A 20766-nucleotide genomic window follows, 5' to 3' on the forward strand; every position below is an offset into this window, starting at 1 on the left:
TTTATGGCATATTATACTATGACATTTTTTATGATGCGCTATACTATATTTTTTGGCAAAATGCACTATGTATTTTTTTAATAACCTACTATACTATGGCTTTTTTTTTAAAAAATTACTATACTTTGGCATTTTTTATTACATACATACATACATTTTCATGGCATACATACAGTATGAAATATTTATTTGTGATATTTCTATCACATACTATACTATATTTTTTGACATACTACACAATGGCACTTTTTATGGCACATTGTACTATGAAACTTTTTTGACATACTATACTATGATTTTTTTTGTAACACACTATGGGCTACTATGACACTTTTTATGATGTACCATATTATAGCATTTTTATGACATACTATACTATGACATTTTTTGACATACTACACTTAAAATTTTAACCACTTAACAGCGTCATCTTCTTGTTTCTTAAAATAACAGTGTCATTTGACAATACATGTTTTACCAGGTAATAACAATCTTTTATGAAGTGTTACTGCAGTGACACATAGCGTGACTCTCTGCCTCACGCCTTAAACCTGAAAACCAGGCTTCCGGCCTGTGCAACAAAACTGGGCATGGTGACAACAGGAAAATGCAAAAGCACAAGTATTTAAACGCAGCCACACAGTGACAGCCTGTCTGTTTCTGATGTACTCTTCATCTCTAGAGCACACAAAACAGGAAAGCAGACTTAAAAAAACAGCAAAAAACAATTACCCCAAAGTAGGGGCTGGTTAACCCTGTTATCTACAGAAAATACATTTCTTGATAATAACGATCATTATTATCATAAATACTCATTACTTTTCTTAGAACTGTATTGAATTTTCTGTGGAGAACAAGCTTTGCCAGCCCCTGCTTTGGGGGGGACATTACTGCCACAGACCAAGTCTGGTAAGTCACAACAATTTGGTACAAATTTTCTGTCTGTTTTTTTTTTTTAAACCTTTATTTACATTGAAGTGTCAAACAATATTTAAAGCAACACAAACTTACTGAAAACTTGTGTTTTAATATCCTCTCATTTCTCTCTCTAGTGTGCAAAGCATCTGGCCATGGAGGTAAGATAGTTTTTCAAAGGGTAAAATAATCAATAACACCAACACTGACATTTAAACAATTTCATAATGGTGTGTTGTTTGTTAATCAACATCAAGAGAGAACACTTTCAGCTACATCTGAAAACATAATTTAGAAGATAATTTATAATTATTTTCTCTCACTAAGCCGGACAGTAGCAGACAACAAATTCCAGACATGCTTGAGAGAGAGGAGATGGCTTCTACCACTTCCTCTGAGCTACAGCTCCAATCACCCCAAAGGTACACTCTTTGTATAAAGATGTATTTACTCAGTGTAAACTGGTCCTCATAAAATGGGTCAAGTAAATGTAAAAAGACAGCTTTTAGGTCAAATGAGTCAAATATATTCAACTTTACTGTTTTCCTCAACTGACTTCTACATTTATTATATGACAGTTAAGTGACTTGCCACGTCATGACATGTTACCACTTCTTAATGTTTGACAGTTTATTCTCATCTATCTTTGTCTGCAGATCTCCAAAGAAATTGTTCCTTCGGCCCCGCTCCTCTAAACCGGACAAAGTCTCCCATCCTCCTCCATGGTAGGTGCTGATGTTATACATTTACTCCATTACATGTACCTCAGTATTTTTTTTTTTTTTTTTTTTAAAAACATTTTAGGAGCAGCCTACTTGTTTTACATACAAGTAGCCTCTCTTTCTCTCTATGACATCATACAACTTCCTTATTTGCTGTCATAGTTGCCACGGCTGCAGAGCACTTTGTCACGACAGTAAACGTTGCTGATGCAAATGATTATGTTATTTTCTTGTGAAGACAGTCTCCCTTGCCTGTAAATGGAACTCCATTATATTGAGCAGTATTGTTGTGCTTTGTTCCCATTTGCAACAAGAAGAGAGAAAATAAATATATTTTAATCTAACACGCCACCATTAGGTACACTTAACAGAGTTAAATTAGTCATTAACCATCTACAGCTCTATGTATGTGGCACATGGGAACTCTTCCAGCTTAGCAGTTAAATGATAACAATGGTAACAATAATAATAATAATAATAATAATAATAATATTTTAGGAATGATTTTGTCCTGTGAAAAATATTAAAGTCAAACTTTTTTACTCTCCAGGGAAGAAGACCTGCAGCCAGAGGATCATCCCTGTAGCCCGACAAAGAAGATTCTTAACTTGGAATCTCATGAATTTCAAAACAATGATTTTATTGAAAATGTTCAGTTCCAAAATATAACTAAGGACAAAAATCTAAATTTACACCCCATTGTAAATCCTGAAAAAGTGACATTCAGTACTCAGTCAGTGAAAGACAGTTTTGAAAAACAAACAAATATTTCTGACAAAACTGAACTTTTTACTAAAATGAAATCACATTTGACTTTAGACAAAGAGTCAAGTATTGACATAATGCCTCACGATGAACTCATGAAGTCTGTCCTTGCATATTACCGCACTAAACACAAAAGACAGGAAAAGCAATATGCATTTGCTGTTGCTTATTTGAAAAATGGTTATTGGATCATTTTTCCCACAGTTTATCCAGACCATTCAAAGAGGGGCGGACGGTCTGCTGTTCCCACTAAAAAACACAGTGAGGAAAAATTAATTCAACAGATTGACGATTTCTTAAAAAAAAATGGAACCCAAGTGATAAAACTTTTGGTGTTTTCTTATAACAGCCCATGTTTGAGGAGAGAGAACAATGCCATCTGCTGTATGTTTCTACTTTCACAGAAAGCTGTTCAGTGGCACAATATGTATGGATTTTTTACCAAAGTGGCGTTTACAAAACCTTGGGGACTAACTGGTCCAAATTTTTTTAAGCGTCTCACTTATTCTGACATCTCAGATCCGGGGAGTGTTTTTTTTTCATATATTGAAAAATGCAAGAACACGCCTTTCAAAGTCAATCAAAAAAAATTAAATGAAGTGAGAAATTTTTTTAGAAAACTAAGTAGTCTTACCAAATCCACTTTTCACAAACTGAATCAGCCAAAAACTTCATGTCACAATAAAAAAGACCATTTGGAGCGTGGAATTACAATTATTAAATCTGAATTTCCCCCTGAGGTCAGAGAAGAAAACATCACATTACTCAATCAATCAATCACACAGTGGGAGGATTTTATCAACGATGAATCAATGTCACCAATAAGAGAAAAAATAACCACGGATTTCAACAATGCAGTAGTTCAGCTTTTTGTAAAAGAGCTAAAGTTTTTTGGGGGGGACAGCAGCCCTCTAAAGCTTTATCAGGTCCCACAGAACATGGAGGGGGAGGGAGAATATGTTCAACAGATTAGAGAGCTTTTTAATCCGCCATCACTGCCTCACAGCAAGAGGGTTCCTGTTTCGATTCCGGGTGTAGGAGCCCTTCTGTGCGGAGTTTGCATGTACTCCCTGTGTCAGTGTGAGTTTTCTCCGGGTACTCCAGCTTCCTCCCACAGTCCAAAGACATGCTGGTTAATTGGTGACTCTAAATTGTCCTTGAGTGTGAATGGCCTCTATGTGGATAAGCAACAGCAAATGGATGGATGGATAGATTACATTTTTGAATAACTTAAAAACATGGATCATTACTTTTTGTACTTACACAAAAGTTTTGATCTTAAATAATGACTTAAAAAATACAGTTTTAACAATCTTAATGTGGGTACCAATTGTAATTAGAATACTAATTATTATTGTAACTCAAGCATATATTTTGTCTGGATCTTTGTTGTCTGCTCTGTCCTGAGTTTCTGGCAATAAAACCTTTACATTGAAGCTGTTTGTGTTTTATTTCATCTTCATCAACAAAATGTATCTGCCTGTGGTTAAACCATCAAAGCTCTCTGGCTCCTGTTTCAGAAAGTGTGTTCAGTGATACCTCTCTTTCTATAAAGTTTCCCTCATCTCAGGATTAACTAACTCAGACTCTGGGACAGTTTCTGTGGTAACTGACTCCTCCGTGAACCAAACCTGCTCCCTGACAGGGTTTCTTCAACAAACCCTGAGTTTCTTTCAAGCAGCGTTCAGAAAAAAACCCTCATCAGCTGCTTAAGTGTCTTCTTGGTCCTCTATTATTTTTATTGTTGTGTTTTTAAATTTATTTTAACAAGGACCTTTTCAGCACTGTTTTGTCAGTGTTAATGTACATACATTTACATGTGTTTCTTAAATAATTTTAACCCTTTAATGCCATTTTGGGAATATTAACCCACATGTTTTAAATACACAACATATGACATATTTACCATATACTCAGCTGCTATTTTCAGTTTCATTCAATATATTCTGAGTTTATACAGAGTTTACTATATTTACTATATTTTTTGACACACTATACTATGACATTGTTTGACATACTGAACTATGACATTTTTTGACAAAACTCCACTTTTAAAATTGTAACCACTTAATGGCGTCGTCTTATTGTTTCTTAAAATAACAGTGTCATTTGACAATACATGTTTTACCAGGTAATAACAATCTTTTATGAAGTGTTACTGCAGTGACACATAGCGTGACTCTCTGCCTCACGCCTTAAACCTGAAAACCAGGCTTCCGGCCTATGTAACGAAACTGAGCATGGTGACAACAGGAAAATGCAAAAGCACAAGTATTTAAATGCAGCCACACAGTGACAGCCTGTCTGTTTCTGATGTACTCTTCATCTCTAGAGCACACAAAACAGGAAAGGAGAAAGCAAAATAAAAAAACAGCAAAAAAACAAACAAAAAACACACACCCCAAAGTAAGGTTAATCCTGTTATCGACAGAAAAAACATAAATACTCATTACTATATTTCCAACTATGCAGGGGCGTGTTCAGACATTTTTGATAGGGGTGGCCCCAGTGGGGCAATGACTTTTGCAGGGGTGGCATGAAGTGTGAGCAGGAGCGCCTGTGCACACACATACACTCACATATTGCGCAAACGCAAACACACACCCACACACACACAGGTGTTGGCATAGCATTAATTTACCATTTTTGTCTCCACAACCCATATCTACTTCAATTACTAACACTGCAAGAAAACATAGACTTAAAAAAACCCCACAACCTTCCAAGATACGCTATATATACAAAAGAAGACAATGCACAATCAAACATATGGTCACTGTATAGCCACTGTAGTGTAGCCTAAGTGAAATATCCCAGTCCAAATCAATGCACATAATGCACGCTGAGGGTCTTTCATCTTCACCATCCACATGTGACTCTATAATAATACATACGCTGTGGTTAGAATTATAATAAAATCTGTCGTTTCCTAATTAACATACCTTAGTATGTAGTAGTATGCAATAGTAAACTAAGTGGTATGTTAGTCAATCCAGATAACCTAAATGAATTTAAGACTATTGCACCTTAACACATATAATAGACAAGTTTCTAAATTACCACAATATCATTGGTATTAGGGCAAGTGAGTTCATAAATTAAATAATAAGTTCAAACATGAGAAAAATATGGAACTATTCATTTAGAAATCGGTTTTAGACAGTACTGAGCACCAATTGCAGTATAAGAGTGATAAATTGTGCCAGATTTTGCAGTTCAACAGCCACATTTTAAGTGCTGATATGTCCGATTTCCACATAGCACTGTGAACGCAGCGTAGTGTCCGCTTTGCTTGTGATGATGGCGTCCGGTCGCTCGGGTCAATCTGCTGGAGCCCATACATCAGTGTTGTGGTTATCACTCTTGTTGAAAATGTCCCTCAGATTCTTAGGATCCGGTTTGAAAGGGACGTCCTCGCATTTCACAATATGTGAATGAAAAGGACTGTCGGGACATGAGATGGTAGAATAGTTGAGATATTTAAAATAATTTGGACCACTTAGTCCCCAAAACTTTGTAAATGCCACATCAGTACAAACGTCATAATGCTGACGCCATTCATGGGCTTTGTGTAAAAGCTGAAACATACAAGGGACAATTTGGTCTCCCCTTTTTAAACACGGGCTATTAAGTGTATAAATCAAAATGTGTTTCACCATGGTCCCATTGTGCTGTAGATAATCATCCAGTTGCTTGATTACAATCTCTTCACTGTGTGTTGCTGCTCTGATGGTCGGTCTGCTTTGGTCTGCTTTGGTGCGCAGGGCACCAGACTCTTTCTTCTGGTTCTGAAATTCTGGATGAACTGCCGCAAAATCCTTTCTGCTGTTGTCCTTCAAGAGGACCATGGCATATGCAAATTGTTTGTCTCTTTCAGGTTCTCTTCTCTTGAAATCTTTGATATGCCATTGCCGTACTGTATCAGAACACACAGCATCATTACCATCTTGCTCTCCCTTAGATGGAAGCAGTCCCATCAAGCGATTGTACATTTCTGTTTTGTCACAGCAGTTTGTCGTTTCTTCCCAACTGTCAGTTAACAACTGAATCCTCTTGGTCACATCTGAACAATCCAGATTTGCTGTGAAATTGGCACAAGAGTTTGCAATTTTTGAATGTCCAACCTCTTCCAAGCCTCGATTTTCTCCAGGATTCATGTCTTGTTTTTTTATACGTTGGTCCAGCTGTAAACTTTGACTTCCCTTCATTTGTTGTATCACTGTATGATTTACTCTCATTGTTAATATCTTGAATCTTGACATTCATTTCAGAGATGAAACAAGTTATCTTCGGGTGGCTCAGTCTGTTGGTGTGACCACACGCTGTATTTTATGAGTGTGTAACTTTGCTGATCTACTGAACTCTGATCACAGCACCTTAGTGGAGTTGTCATGGTCCAGGCTGGAGGGAATGTCCTTGCCGTCGCTGATTTTCCATGCCAAGGCTTCTGCTGTTGATAAGGGCACTTCACAGTTTAATAGTTGTGTTTTTACAAATGGAGACAGTAATTTGAGGGTCAGCAATGTATTGATGAGGTGAAGAATTCTGAGGTAGATAGAGATGAAGGGTTGTTGGGGAAGATTTATTATTGAATACACACTTTGTTGTTATTTCCAACGAGAGCTGGTGTTTTGTGGGTTTTGGTGGTTTAGGTAGAGTTTGAAAGTCAGTGGTGTTCAACATGAGTGAAATTTTTGGAAATGTCTGAGGCACTTCTTTACCGGTAGCTGGGCTCCAACCATCAAGCTTTTGGTTACAAGGCATAAATTTTCCCCACTGAACTATAAGAGTTACTGAGTCATGCAAATATTTCTAGCCTATAAATACCTTCCACTACTCTCTGTTGGATGTTGGATTACAGTGATCCACTTGTTTCTCAGAATGTTGAACAATCTTTACATCTACATCAGAGGTCACTCATAGGTGGACCACGATCCGGGTCCGGACATAGACACCGTCCAATCCGGACCCCAATCTATAACCAACTAGAAAAGCACTCAGAGAGTGCAGACCTCCCCCAAGTAGCTGATATTCCCTCCCCCTCTGTATCACATTTTGCAGCCTGCATCACAATTAGGTTATCTGCATCACTATCATTATTAGGTTATATATGCCTTCACCATGGAGACACTGTGGTGTATTTATTTCGTTTTAATTTTGTACCAACACAGAATATAGTATGTTTTTTTTTTTTTGTATTTTTCGCTTTCTTTTTTTCCCAACACAGAACATTCATTTCAACCTTAGAATTGCAACAATATTTAGCAAGTAGAACAAGACATGTTGTCCGGCCACCAGATGGTGGTATTGTCACAATCTTAATTGCTACTCAGGCTGTCAGACCATAGACTTTATTTATTATTATTTTATCCACTTTGCTTCAACCGATCACCACCAAAATTGTATCCTCTGTTCCTTGTCCCATTATCTACCTTTCCTGAAAATTTCATCAAAATCCGTTCATAACTTTTTGGGTTATTTTGCAGAAAAACAGACAAACAAACAAACAAACAGACCAACGCCGGCGAAAACATAACCCTCCTCGGCGGAGGTAATAAATGATTGAGTGTTACTAAACTTTGATGAAGCATTATTATTTTAACTGCCGCAGCCTTTCTGGCCTTTACGCCAACAGGTTTAGCTGCTCAGGAAACTCACAGACCAATTGCATGCATTGTAAATTGTTTCACATGATGCTCCTCAGCCAGTCAAATCTCTGCATTCTGTGAGTGAGTCAGTGACCCCTTTTTTTAATTCAGGATCAGGAAGTGAGACTCACACACGGGAGCCAGACGCCACAAGAGCCGGAGAATTAAGTGAGTGGCAGGAAACAATTTTCCAAAAAGAAAAGTAGTCACTTAGAGCTTTTAATCAAGAAGGGACAGGCTCTAACATGTTCATTCTTCCCACAGGCAGTTCAAACTCCCCCAGACTCTTGACGGGCTTCATGGTGACCTGAGAGGAATACGGTGAAGCTGCAGGCAGCTACTGTTGCCCAGAAATCACTTTAAGCTGTTCTCTGAAAAGATGTACTACAGCACTGTTGACTTCTTCAGCTCTCTGATGGGTGTCATTGAACTGTTGTTGACAGGGGGAAATGTGCAAACCCTTTATCATAGCACTCTGTGCACTCCTGCGCCATTTGAGTCTTGTTCCCAATTTACAGAAACAGTTTGTCCTGCATGTACACATTGTGTGTTGCTGTTGATTGTTGCTTAATTAAATGTATTTAAATACTTGTGTTTACATAATGATTATTTCTATGTTTTTACCTGTCTTCATTCAGCTGCATGTCTATTTCTGTTTTCCTGAAAATGTTGTGTATGTGTAAATACAGTGAGAGTCACTAATAGCCTGAGTCAAATGACTTGTTGACATTCACATGTGTCCACTAAAGCTGATTCTGACTCTAAGTAGGTGTTGTCTGAAGGTTCAGGGTGTGCACTCAGGAGAGAAGTAGCGTAGACTTAAAAAAAAAAATGTGGCTCACAGCCAAGATGTTGAGCAACTTCTTGCTTCTTGTTGCTTTCCTCACTTTCATTTCTCCTCTTGTGCACTGGGCTGAACTGTCTTCCAGAATGACTTTACTCACTGATGAGCTCCGCCTGCTCAGATACTGATTAAACTTGTTGACTTGCCCAAAAGAACAGGTGACAAGAGGTGACAAGTGCCAATGGTGCGAGACGCACCTTAAAAACTAAGGCCAGTGATGCTCACCAACGATGGCAGGACGTTGACCAGCTGCCAGCCCTCGGCGTGGTGTGTCAGGGCCCTAACATGTGGCTGTACATCTGATTAGTAGTCTTTCTATGAAAACACATATGACTTCAAGACCAGCATGTGTGAAAGTGTTGTTGAAAAAAAGAAATAGACAAATTTCCTTCACAGCTGGGACTTTAATGTACAATGATATATCATAAATTCATCAATGACAGATTATAAATTCATCAAATTCTCCTTCACATCAGAGGAGTGTGGTGAAGCTGCAGTGGGCTGCTGTTCCCCAGAAATGACTTTAACTGTTCTCTGAAATGATGAACTACAGCACAGTTGAATTCTTCAGCGATGTATTTTCTGTGGTGTACTGCTGGCAGAAAAGTCAAAGAATCAATCGTCTGCTTTCCCCGGTCCAAATGATCGCCACACAGACCAAATGAATTTTCTGCCAGGTTCACAAGGGTTTTTTGAGCAGATGTAATGCCCCTGCGGAGTGTGTTCTTATCTGTGTCTTTAACATGTGACAGAGTGTTGCGGATATCACTCTTGTTGAAAATGTCCCTCAGATTCTTAGGATCCGGTTTGAAAGGGACGTCGCATTTCACAATATGTGAATAAAAAGGACTGTCGGGACATGAGATGGTAGAATAGTTGAGATATTTAAAATAATTTGGACCACTTAGTCCCCAAAACTTTGTAAATGCCACATCAGTACAAACGTCATAATGCTGACGCCATTCATGGGCTTTGTGTAAAAGCTGAAACATACAAGGGACAATTTGGTCTCCCCTTTTTAAACACGGGCTATTAAGTGTATAAATCAAAATGTGTTTCACCATGGTCCCATTGTGCTGTAGATAATCATCCAGTTGCTTGATTACAATCTCTTCACTGTGTGTTGATGCTCTGATGGTCGGTCTGCTTTGGTCTGCTTTGGTGCGCAGGGCACCAGACTCTTTCTTCTTCTTCTGAAATTCTGGATGAACTGCCGCAAAATCCTTTCTGCTGTTGTCCTTCAAGAGGACCATGGCAAATGCACAGGGGCGAAAATCCCATTTCATAGTTGGGGGGGACAATAACCAGTAAAATTTTAGAGAATAATTCCAGGTTGGGGACAAGGAAAAAAAGTTGTAGCCTGTCTTTTATCCAGCATCTTTTACCGCAATGTGACGCTTTAATCTTCTCTCTATCTCTCCAACAGGCAGAGTGAATGTCTATACTTATGAGAAATGGCTTAACAACTAAACATTTCCTGCAATTAAACTGGTAAATTGGTTTATAAACAGTGTGCTTTCAGATCTGCCGCTGCGCACCTCACAACCGTGTGTAATAGTCGCCAAAATGACCGAACCTCATCCGTTAGACTGCACGTCTTTCATGTTTGTCTCACTGACAGGTGGAGAGCCTACAGACAGGTACCCATTAGCTACGCTCCGTCACAACCGTGCGTAATAGTCGAGCGTAATGACCGCTCCTCGTCATTTAGACTGCACGTCTCTCATGTTTGTCTCACTGACAGGTGGAGAGCCTACAGACAGGTACCCATTAGCTACGCTCCGTCACAACCGTGCGTAATAGTCGAGCGTAATGACCGCTCCTCGTCATTTAGACTGCACGTCTCTCATGTTTGTCTCACTGACAGGTGGAGAGCCTACAGACAGGTACCCATTAGCTACGAGCCGCCACAACCGTGCGTAATAGTCGAGCGTAATGACCGTGGTTAGACTGCACGTCTCTCATGTTTGTCTCACTGACAGGTGGAGAGCCTACAGACAGGTACCCATAGCTACGAGCCACAACTGTGCATAATAGCCGCGCGTAACGACCACGGTTAGACTGCACGTCTCTCATGTTTGTCTCACTGACAGGTGGAGAGCCTATAGACAGGTACCCATTGCTCCACCACTGACTAGTCTTGTCCTGTCCTCTCCCTCTTCTTTCTCTCCTGTCCTCTCTATCACTACACTCTGAGCTTAATCATTAGCTTTCAGTGTAGCAGCACTGGTAATTGAGTAGGCTTTTGAACAATGCAGGAGAAATGTTGCAGACAGTTTATATTATCAGCCTGGGCCTGGGGCTTGTTGTAACAGTAAATGGGATGTGTTGTAACTTGTGTAAGTTAAACTGTGTCTGTGTGATTGAACATCTTACCCTGCGCTGCTGCTGCCAAGTAGCCCCGCCCGTTGGAAAGAGTGTGGGATATACCACTACTAGGAATGGGAGGGGGGGACTAAATCTTTTAAGATTTAAATAGCACATTATTGCACGATTATAATGAGCACCGCTTACATTGTGCTTTCAATAAATACTACTGCATTGTTCAAAAATTATTAATTGTGTCTCAAATGATTCTAGGGGGGGACAGCTTTACTGAAGGGGGAGTCATGTCCCCCCGTTTCCGCCCCTGCATATGCAAATTGTTTGTCTCTTTCAGGTTCTCTTCTGTTGCCATACTGTATCAGAATACACAGCATCATTACCATCTTCCTCTCCCTTAGATGGAAGCAGTCCCATCAAGCGATTATACATTTCTGTTTTGTCACAGCAGTTTGTCGTTTCTTCCCAACTGTCAGTTAACAACTGAATCCTCTTGGTTACATCTGAACAATCCAGATTTGCTGTGAAACCTCCAGGATTCATGTCTTGTTTTTTTTATACGTTGGTCCAGCTGTAAACTTTGACTTTCATTCCTTTTTTTTCATCGTGGTATTATTAAATTTTATTGTTAATATCTTGAATCTTGACATTCATTTCACAGATGAAACAGTTATCTAGCAGTAGCTCAGTCTGTTGGTGTGACCACACGGTGTATATAACTGGAGATTAGTCCTGCCAGTTGGATTGTGCTTCTCCACTCATTCCACTTTTAGCCAATCCTTATAGCATGTTCACATGTTGACTTTGAAAGTGCTATTTTAAGTGTGTGAAGCTTCGACACCTGGAAACAACTTAATTCTGACCACACCCACAGCTGCACCACAACTATGCACCACACCTGTTGAAAACGAAAATGAAAATATGTCATGAACAATAGAAGTTCATACGTAATAGATCTTAACTGAAACAAGGAAAGGGAGGATGATTTACTGTAAATATGGACTGACACAGAAAAGAATACTACCACAGTAGCTCATCTTCCTGTCACATTCATGCACACTTTTTAAACTATTTTTAACTATTAAAATTTATCATCCCATTGTTCTCTTTTTCTTTGTTTGTATTGTTTTAGGAAAAGAAGCTTTGACATATTAATTATGTATTTGGGCAGAGTTTGGGGAATCATTCTCCCTCTCCGCAGTCATTTCCAGTTCATTTTCTTTAATTTTTCTGAATAAAATTCACTTTACGTTTCAAGCATGTTGCTGCCCTTCAATGAACCATTCTGCATGCCTTTTTTTAGTGGTGAACTTTCATTGATATTTGGCATTCACTATTTCCTGGTACATGTTTTTTCATGGGTTTAAAATTTCATACGTGGCTTAGTTGGGAACTTGAGTACTTTCCTCAGGTCTCATTGTATGCATCCGAGCAAATTCAACATTGACTAAAGCAAAGAAAGGAAAGGTTTTAAAATTTGACAGCAATAAAATGATTGGCTCACAGAGGTCATAGCATAAATCAGAGTTTCATTCCATATATTTTCATGTTTCGTTCAATATATTCTGAGTTTCTCTACATATATTTTCAAGTTTCATCCAATATATTCCGAGTTTCATTCCATATATCCCCCCATGGAGGTTGTGGTGTGTATTCCTCAGGTTGGGTCCTCTACCAGAGGGCTGGGAGTTTGAGGGTTCTACACAGTGTCTTAGCTGTTCCTCAGGCTGCACTCCTCTGGACAGAGACCTCAGATGTTGTACCTGGAATCTGCTGGAGCTGCTCCAATCTGGAGCCATTACATGTTTGACCTGATGATGGGTTGATGAAAAGTCAGGGGTTCACCAAAATTACAGAAACATGAATGTCTGAACAAGATTTCATGGCAGTTTATCCAACAGTTGTTGTGCCACCAAAAGGATAGGTTGAAGGCTATAACCAAACATTCAAAACTGGATACAAGTAGATGAATGTCATTTAAGACATACAGTAAAAGGATATGCACTCGAAAACTTTACAAGTGCGTGGTCTGTTAAATTCACACCTTGGAGATGAAAAAAACGCTGCAGGTTGACACACCCAGGTAAGCCAAGCCAAGCCAAGCCAGCATACGTGTATGGAAAATTCCTATGAATCATCTGCACTGCAATTTGCCACTTAAGACGCAGTCATAGTAACATTCAGAAAAAACCCTCATCAGCTGCTTAAGTGTCTTCTTGGTCCTCTGTTGTTTTTATTGTTGTGTTTTTATTTAATCCAACAAGGACATTTTCAGCACTGTTTTGTCAGTGTTAATGTACACAGAGGTGCAGTATCAGAGGTTCCAGTACTTCCAGTGAGTGTCAGCCCAATTGCATGCAGTTAAGATCACCCATGCTTTAAACTTGACATTCCAGTCTCTATATACACAGTGAAACTTGGGGACTGCTTGTCCACCATGATTGCCAAGGATTTATACTCAGCCAGCACACAGTTCTTTTTCTAACATTCACAAACAGGAAAGGAGGAGGCAACAACTAAAGTAAAACCTGCCCAAAGCAGGAACTGAAACACCATATTATATACAGAAAAACACTGACCTTATTAATCCTATCAAACGGCAGATTGTTTTTCCTTTTCATTCCTTACATTTCAGCCACAGGCTTGACGATCTGTGCAGATAAATTGTAGTCTGACTGCACCCACAGCTGCACCAAAACTGTGCACCACACAAGTTGAATACAAAAGAGACACAATAAACAGAATTGACAGTATTTCCTAAATTATAACAAGAAAAGGAGCATGATTTACTATAAACAAATAATTAAACTTCCTGTAAGAATCTGAGTTCAGCTGCCTGTCACGTTCATGTACACTTTTGAAACTGTAAATAGTTGACAGCGTCATACCATTGTTTCCTAAAATAACAGTGTCATATGACAATAGGCTACATGTTTTATCAGATAATAATCTTTTATTAAGTGTTACTTCAGTGACACATAGCATGACTCTCTGCCCCACACGTTAAACCTGGAAAACCAGCTTTTCGGCCTATGCAAAGAAACTGGGCATGGTGACAACAGAAAAATGCAAAATGATTTCAGAGCAAGTATTTAAACGCAGCCACACAGTGACAGCCAAGACTGTCTTTTTCTGATGTACTCTTCATCTCTAGAGCACACAAAACAGGAAAGGAGAAGGCAAGACTTAGAAAAACAACAAAAAAACAGTCTCCCCAAAGTAGGGGCTGGTTAATTCTGTTATCTACAGAAAATATATTTCTTGATAATAACGATCATTATTATCATAAATACTCATTACTTTTCTTAGAACTGTACTGAATTTTCTGTGGAGAACAAGCTTTGCCAGCCCCTGCTTTGGGGGGACATTACTGCCACAGACCAAGTCTGGTAAGTCACAACAATTTGGTACAAATTTTCTGTCTGTTTTTTTTGTTTTGTTTTGTTTTTATGTATATTTACATTGAAGTGTCAAACAATATTTAAAGCAACACTAACTTACTTAAAACTTATGTTTTAATATCCTCTCATTTCTCTCTCTAGTGTGCAGCATCTGACCATGGAGGTAAGTGGTTACTTTATCAAAAGATAGTTTTTCAAAGGGTAAAATAATCAATAACACCAACACTGACTGATTTAAACATTTTCATAATGATGTGTTGTTTGTTAATCAACATCAAGAGAGAACACTTTCAGCAACATTTGAAAACATAATTTAGAAGATAATTTATAATTATTTTCTCTCACTAAGCCGGACAGTGGCAGACAACGAATTCCAGACATGCTTGAGAGAGAGGAGACGCCTTCAACCACTTCCTCTGAGCTACAGCTCCAATCACCCCAAAGGTACACTCTTTGTATAAAGATGTATTTACTCAGTGTAAACTGGTCCTCATAAAATGGGTCAAGTAAATGTGAAAAGACAGCTTTTAGGTCAAATGAGTCAAATATATTCAACTTTACTGTTTTCTTCAACTGACTTTAATACGTCTACATTTATTATATGACGGTTAAGTGACTTGCCACGTCATGACATGTTACCACTTCTTAATGTTTGACAGCTTATTCTCATCTATCTTTGTCTGCAGATCTCCAAATAATTCGATCCTTTGGCCCAGCTCCTCTAAACCGGACAAAGTCTCCCATCCTCCTCCATGGTAGGTGCTGATGGTATACATTTACTCCATTACATGTATGTCACTATTTTAAAAAATACATTTTAGGAGCAGCCTACTTGTTTTACATACAAGTCTCTCTGTCTCTCTATTACATCATACAACTTCCTTATTTGCTGTCATAGTTGCCACGGCTGCAGAGCACTTTGTCACGACAGTAAACGTTGCTGATGCAAATGATTATGTTATTTTCTTGTGAAGACAGTCTCCCTTGCCTGTAAATGGAACTCCATTATATTGAGCAGTATTGTTGTGCTTTGTTCCCATTTGCAACAAGAGGAGAGAAAATAAATATATTTTATCTAACACGCCACCATTAGGTACACTTAACAGAGTTAAATTAGTCATTAACCATCTACAGCTCTATGTATGTGGCACATGGGAACTCTTCCAGCTTAGCAGTTAATTGATAATAATAATAACAATAATAATGATGATATTAGTAATAATAATAATGATAATAATAATAATGATAATAATGTTTTAGGAATTTTGTCCTGTGAAAAATATTAAAGTCAAACTTTTTTACTATCCAGGGAAGAAGACCTGCAGCTGGAGGATCATCCCTGTAGCCCAGCAAAGAAGATTCTTATATCTGTCTATATCTTGGAATCTCATACATTTCAAAACAATGATTTTATTGAAAATATTCCAGACCAAAATATAACTAAGGACAAAAATCAAAATTTACACCCAATTGTACAATCCTTGAAATTGTTTTACCTTATTCGCTTAGTGAAAGACAGTTTTGAAAAACAAACAAATATTTCTGACAAAACTGAACTTTTTACTAAAATGAAATCACATTTGACTTTAGACAAAGAGTCAAGTATTGATATAATGCCTCCAGATGAAGTCATGAAGTCTGTCCTTGTATATTACCTCGATAAACACCTAAAAGAGAAAAAAACAAACACAATACAGTATGCATTTGCTGTTGCTTATTTGAAAAATAGTGATTCGTTCATTTTTCCTGCAGTTTATCCAGACCATCCAAAGGGTGGCGGAAGGTCTGCTGTTCCCACTAAAAAACACAGTGAGGAAAAATTAATTAGACTGATTGACAATTTTTTACAAAAAAATGGAACCCAAGTGATAAAACTTTTGGTGTTTTCTTATAACAGCCCATGTTTGAGGAGAGAGAACAATGCCACCTGCTGTATGTTTCTACTTTCACAGAAAGCTGTTCAGTGGCACAATATGTATGGATTTTTTACCGACGTCGCATTTACAAAACCTTACGGACTAACTGGTCCAAATTTTTTTCAATGTCTTACTTATTCTGACATCTCAAATCCGAGGAGTGTTTTTTTTCCTTATATTGAAAAATGCGAGGACATCTGTATCCATCTAGTCAGTAAAAGAAAAGAAAAGGAACTGAGAAAAAAAATGAAGATGTCTGAAGATAGTACCATCTATGACACAATCGATCGTGTTGAAGCCGCAAATAAAGAAACACTACGTAACAGTATCAGAGACACTCTTGACAAATGTGTGGATCAGGCAAACAGTTCATGTCATAAAAAAGACCATTTAGACAGTGGAATTACAACTATTACATCATCTGAATTTCCCCCAGAGGTCAGAAATGAAATCGTTACAACTCTAAAAAAGAACTGGATTGAGATTGTTAACAATGAATCAATGTCACCAATAACAGAAAAAATAACCACGGATTTCAACAATGCCGTGGTTCAGGTTTTTGGAAAAGAGTTAAAGTTTTTTTGGGGGGACAGCAGCCCTCTAAAGCTTTATCAGGTCCCACAGAACATGGAGGGGGAGGGGAAATATGTTCAACAGATTAGAGAGCTTTTTAATCCGCCATTACTGCCTCACAGCAAGAGGGTTCCTGTTTCGATCCCGGGTGTGGGAGCCCTTCTGTGCGGAGTTTGCATGTCCTCCCCGTGTCAGTGTGGGTCAGCTTCCTCCCACAGTCCATAGACATGCAGGTTAATTGGTGACTCTAAATTGTCTGTGAGAATAGTCTTCATGTGGATAAGCAACAGCAAATGGATGGATAGATTATGTTTTTGAATAACTAAAAAATATGGATCATTACTTTTTGTACTTATACAAATGTTTTGATCTTAAATACTATACACACACACATATATATATATATATATATATGTGTGTGTGTGTGTGTGTGTGTGTGTGTGTGTGTACTATAAAATAACTTTTTTTTTTTTAATTAAGACTTAAAATACAGTTTTAAAAAACTTAATGTGGGTACCAATTGTAATTAGAATACTAATTATTATTGTAACTCAAGCATATATTTTGTCTGGATCTTTGTTGTCTGCTCTGTCCTGAGTTTCTGGCAATAAAACCTTTACATTGAAGCTGTTTGTGTTTTATTTCATCATCATCAACAAAATGTATCTGCCTGTGGTTAAACCATCAAAGCTCTCTGGCTCCTGTTTCAGAAAGTGTGTTCAGTGATACCTCTCTTTCTCTAAAGTTTCCCTCATCTCAGGATTAACTAACTCAGACTCTGGGACAGTTTCTGTGGTAACTGACTCCTCTGTGAACCAAACCTGCTCCCTGGCAGGTTTTCTTCAACAAACCCTGAGTTTCTTTCTGTCTCCTCCCTCTGACAGAACCAGGCACGCTGTTTCATTTCCTCTCTGATTCAGTTGGTATCAAAGCATGTACTGATGCGCATTAATTAGCGGAGGTTTCGTGTAATTTTGTTACTCAGGATCCTGCACACTTACAGACATGTAGATACTCTACATATACACACGTTTCAGTACATATTTACTGTACATATACACCTATTTTTTCATCAACTTGTATAATAGATCAAACTCTCATCATGACTCCTTATAGTCAAAATGTGTATTTGTATTTATGTTAATACTAAAGTGAAAAACAGGAAGTTAAACTAGTGACGTGAATACCTACATATATGGAAGCCAAGAGCGGCCGGGTTGCAAAACATTACTGGGTCAGCACTTTGTTTCCTCAAAATGTATGTGCTGTTGCAATTTCTAGGAAACAGGGATGCACACAGATGCCTGAAAGCACCTGTGTGAATATGGTTCTACAGCGCTTTTTATCCTGGGGTGCTTTAGTGTAGAAATCTATCCCTGTGGGCATCTCTTCAGAGGTGGAAGTGGTGGACATGCTTGAGCATTAGTCACTGCCATCTTGTGATGATGAAAGGAGCTGCAGATGGTTTAAGTCTTTATGATTATAAAGATGTGCAGGTGTTTAGTCATATTCACTGGAAGGTGGCCGTACTGAAGCGATATGCAATAAGAAGAAAGGGTACTCATGTCATTTGATAAATTGATAGAGCCACAATTAAACTTCCTGTAAGAATCTGAGTTCAGCTGCCTGTCACATTCATGTACACTTTTAAAATTGTGATCAGTTAACAGCGTCATCCCTTTGTTTCTTGCATGCCTCCTTTCGATTGCTCTGTTCACACAGGATGTGCTGCAGCCCCAAGCCTTGTGGCAGGTTCATAATCTGCAGCAACAGTTTTAGTGCCTAGTCTGTTTTTTCTACGAGCCACAAGAAAACCTGACAAGAAAACACACCAATAATGTGTTAGAAAGGCTACAAAGATTATATTAGATATAAATGATCTGATTAGGACATTTTTTATGATGTTCTGTATTGTAGCATTTTTCAACATACTATAAAACATTTTTTATGATATACTAAACTATGATATTCTTTGACATACTATACTGTGGCATTTTTTATGTGCTATACTATATTTTGTCACATGCTACACTTTGGCATGTTTTTGACAGTGTAGTATGACTTTTTGTGACATACTGTGAGGTTTTTCATGATGCGCTATACAATATTTACTATATTTTTTGACACACTTAATGATGGTATTTTTATGGCATATTATACTATGAAACTTTATTTGACATACTATACTATAGCATTTTTATGATATACTATGGCATTTTTTACATCCATCCATTTTCTAACCGCTTCATCCTCTTGGGGGTCGCAGGGGAGCTGGAGCCTAGCCCAGCTGACACTGGGCGAGAGGCAGGGTACACCCTGGACAGGTCACCAGACTATAACAGGGCTGACACACAGAGACAGACGACCATTCATGCTCTCATGCTCACATTCACACCTACGTCATCAATTAACCTGCATGTCTTTGGACTGTGGGAGGAAACCAGAGAAAACCCACGCTGACACGGGGAGAACATGCAAACTCCGCACAGAGGGCTCCAACACCCGGGATCGAACCGGGCACCCTCTTGCTGTGAGGTGACAGCGCTAACCACCACACCACCGTGCCACCCCATTTTTTGCATAATACTTTAAAATATTTTTTGACACACTACACTATGACTTTTTCTTAATGCGCTATACTATATTTACTATATTTTGTGACATACTTTTAAAAAACTATACTATGGCTATACCATGACATTTTTTGCCATACTATGCTGGGACATTTTGACATACTATCCATACTATTCATCCATCCAGAGGGGCTGCAGCTGTGGCGGTCGCTGAAGCAAAAACCCAGGTGTGGGAGGAGTTTGAAGAGGCTATGGAGAAGGATTTTCGTTTGGCCTCAAGAAGGGAAAGCAGAGCTTGTCTCAGGCTGTGCTCAGCAGAGAAGAACTGCTGACCTCAGCTGGGGACATCATCAAGTGGTGGAAGGAGCACTTTGAGGAACTCCTGAACCAGGCCATCATGTCCACTGTGGAGGAGGCAGAGCCTGAAGACTCAGAGGAACTCTTGCCCACTTCCCTGGCAGAGGTTGCTGAGGTAGTCAAAAAGATCCCCAGCAGCAACACGCTGGGTGTGGATGAGATGCGCCCTGAGATTCTGAAGGCTCTGGACACTGTTGGGCTGTCTTGGCTGACACGCCTTTTCAGTGTTGCGTGGAGGTCGGGTACAGTGCCTGCAGCGTGGCAGACCGGGGTGGTGGTTCCCATTGTCAACAAAGGGGACCGGAGGGTGTGCTCCAACTGTTGCAGTATCACACTGCTCAGCCTCCCGGGTAAAGTTTACTCCAGGGTGCTGGAAAGGAGGCTCCGACCAACTGTCTAACCTCAGATTCAGGAGGAGCAATGTGGATTCCGTCCTGGCCGTGGAACAGTGGACCAGCTCTTTACCCTTGCAAAGCTGCCAGAGGGGTCGTGGGAGTTTGCCCATCCAGTCGACATGTGCTTTGTGGACTTGGAAAAGGCAGACCAAGAACTCACTGAAGGGATGACATGTCTCATATGGCCTGGGAGCGCCTTGGGGTCCCCCGGGAGGAACTGGAAAGCATTGCTGGGATGGATGGATGGATGGATGGATGGATGGATGGACAGTCTCTGCTGATGACAAGAGAGCCTCGTGTACCAGCAGTGTCCACCAAGGTCTGGGAAAGACTCC

At 39.1% G+C, this 20766-nt stretch overlaps 1 protein-coding gene and 1 long non-coding RNA gene across 2 annotated transcripts; both read left to right on the forward strand.

Moving 5' to 3' along the window:
* The first annotated feature begins 650 nt into the window (after nucleotides 1-650).
* Nucleotides 651-3838, forward strand: LOC117260659 (uncharacterized). Its single transcript, XM_033632681.2, has 5 exons — nucleotides 651-909; nucleotides 1053-1076; nucleotides 1243-1337; nucleotides 1572-1640; nucleotides 2188-3838. Exons 2-5 carry the CDS (start codon nucleotides 1071-1073, stop codon nucleotides 3629-3631), a joined length of 1614 nt encoding a protein of 537 aa, XP_033488572.2. The 5' UTR covers nucleotides 651-909; nucleotides 1053-1070; the 3' UTR covers nucleotides 3632-3838.
* Nucleotides 3839-14757: 10919 nt separating this feature from the next.
* Nucleotides 14758-17732, forward strand: LOC144463797 (uncharacterized). The gene is made up of 4 exons (XR_013491796.1): nucleotides 14758-14780; nucleotides 14967-15061; nucleotides 15304-15372; nucleotides 15927-17732. It is a non-coding gene; the product is annotated as an uncharacterized LOC144463797 (long non-coding RNA).
* The last annotated feature ends 3034 nt before the right edge of the window (nucleotides 17733-20766 follow it).

The sequence above is a fragment of the Epinephelus lanceolatus genome, chromosome 7, assembly GCF_041903045.1.
Source record: "Epinephelus lanceolatus isolate andai-2023 chromosome 7, ASM4190304v1, whole genome shotgun sequence".
Classification (NCBI taxonomy): Eukaryota; Metazoa; Chordata; class Actinopteri; order Perciformes; family Serranidae; genus Epinephelus; species Epinephelus lanceolatus.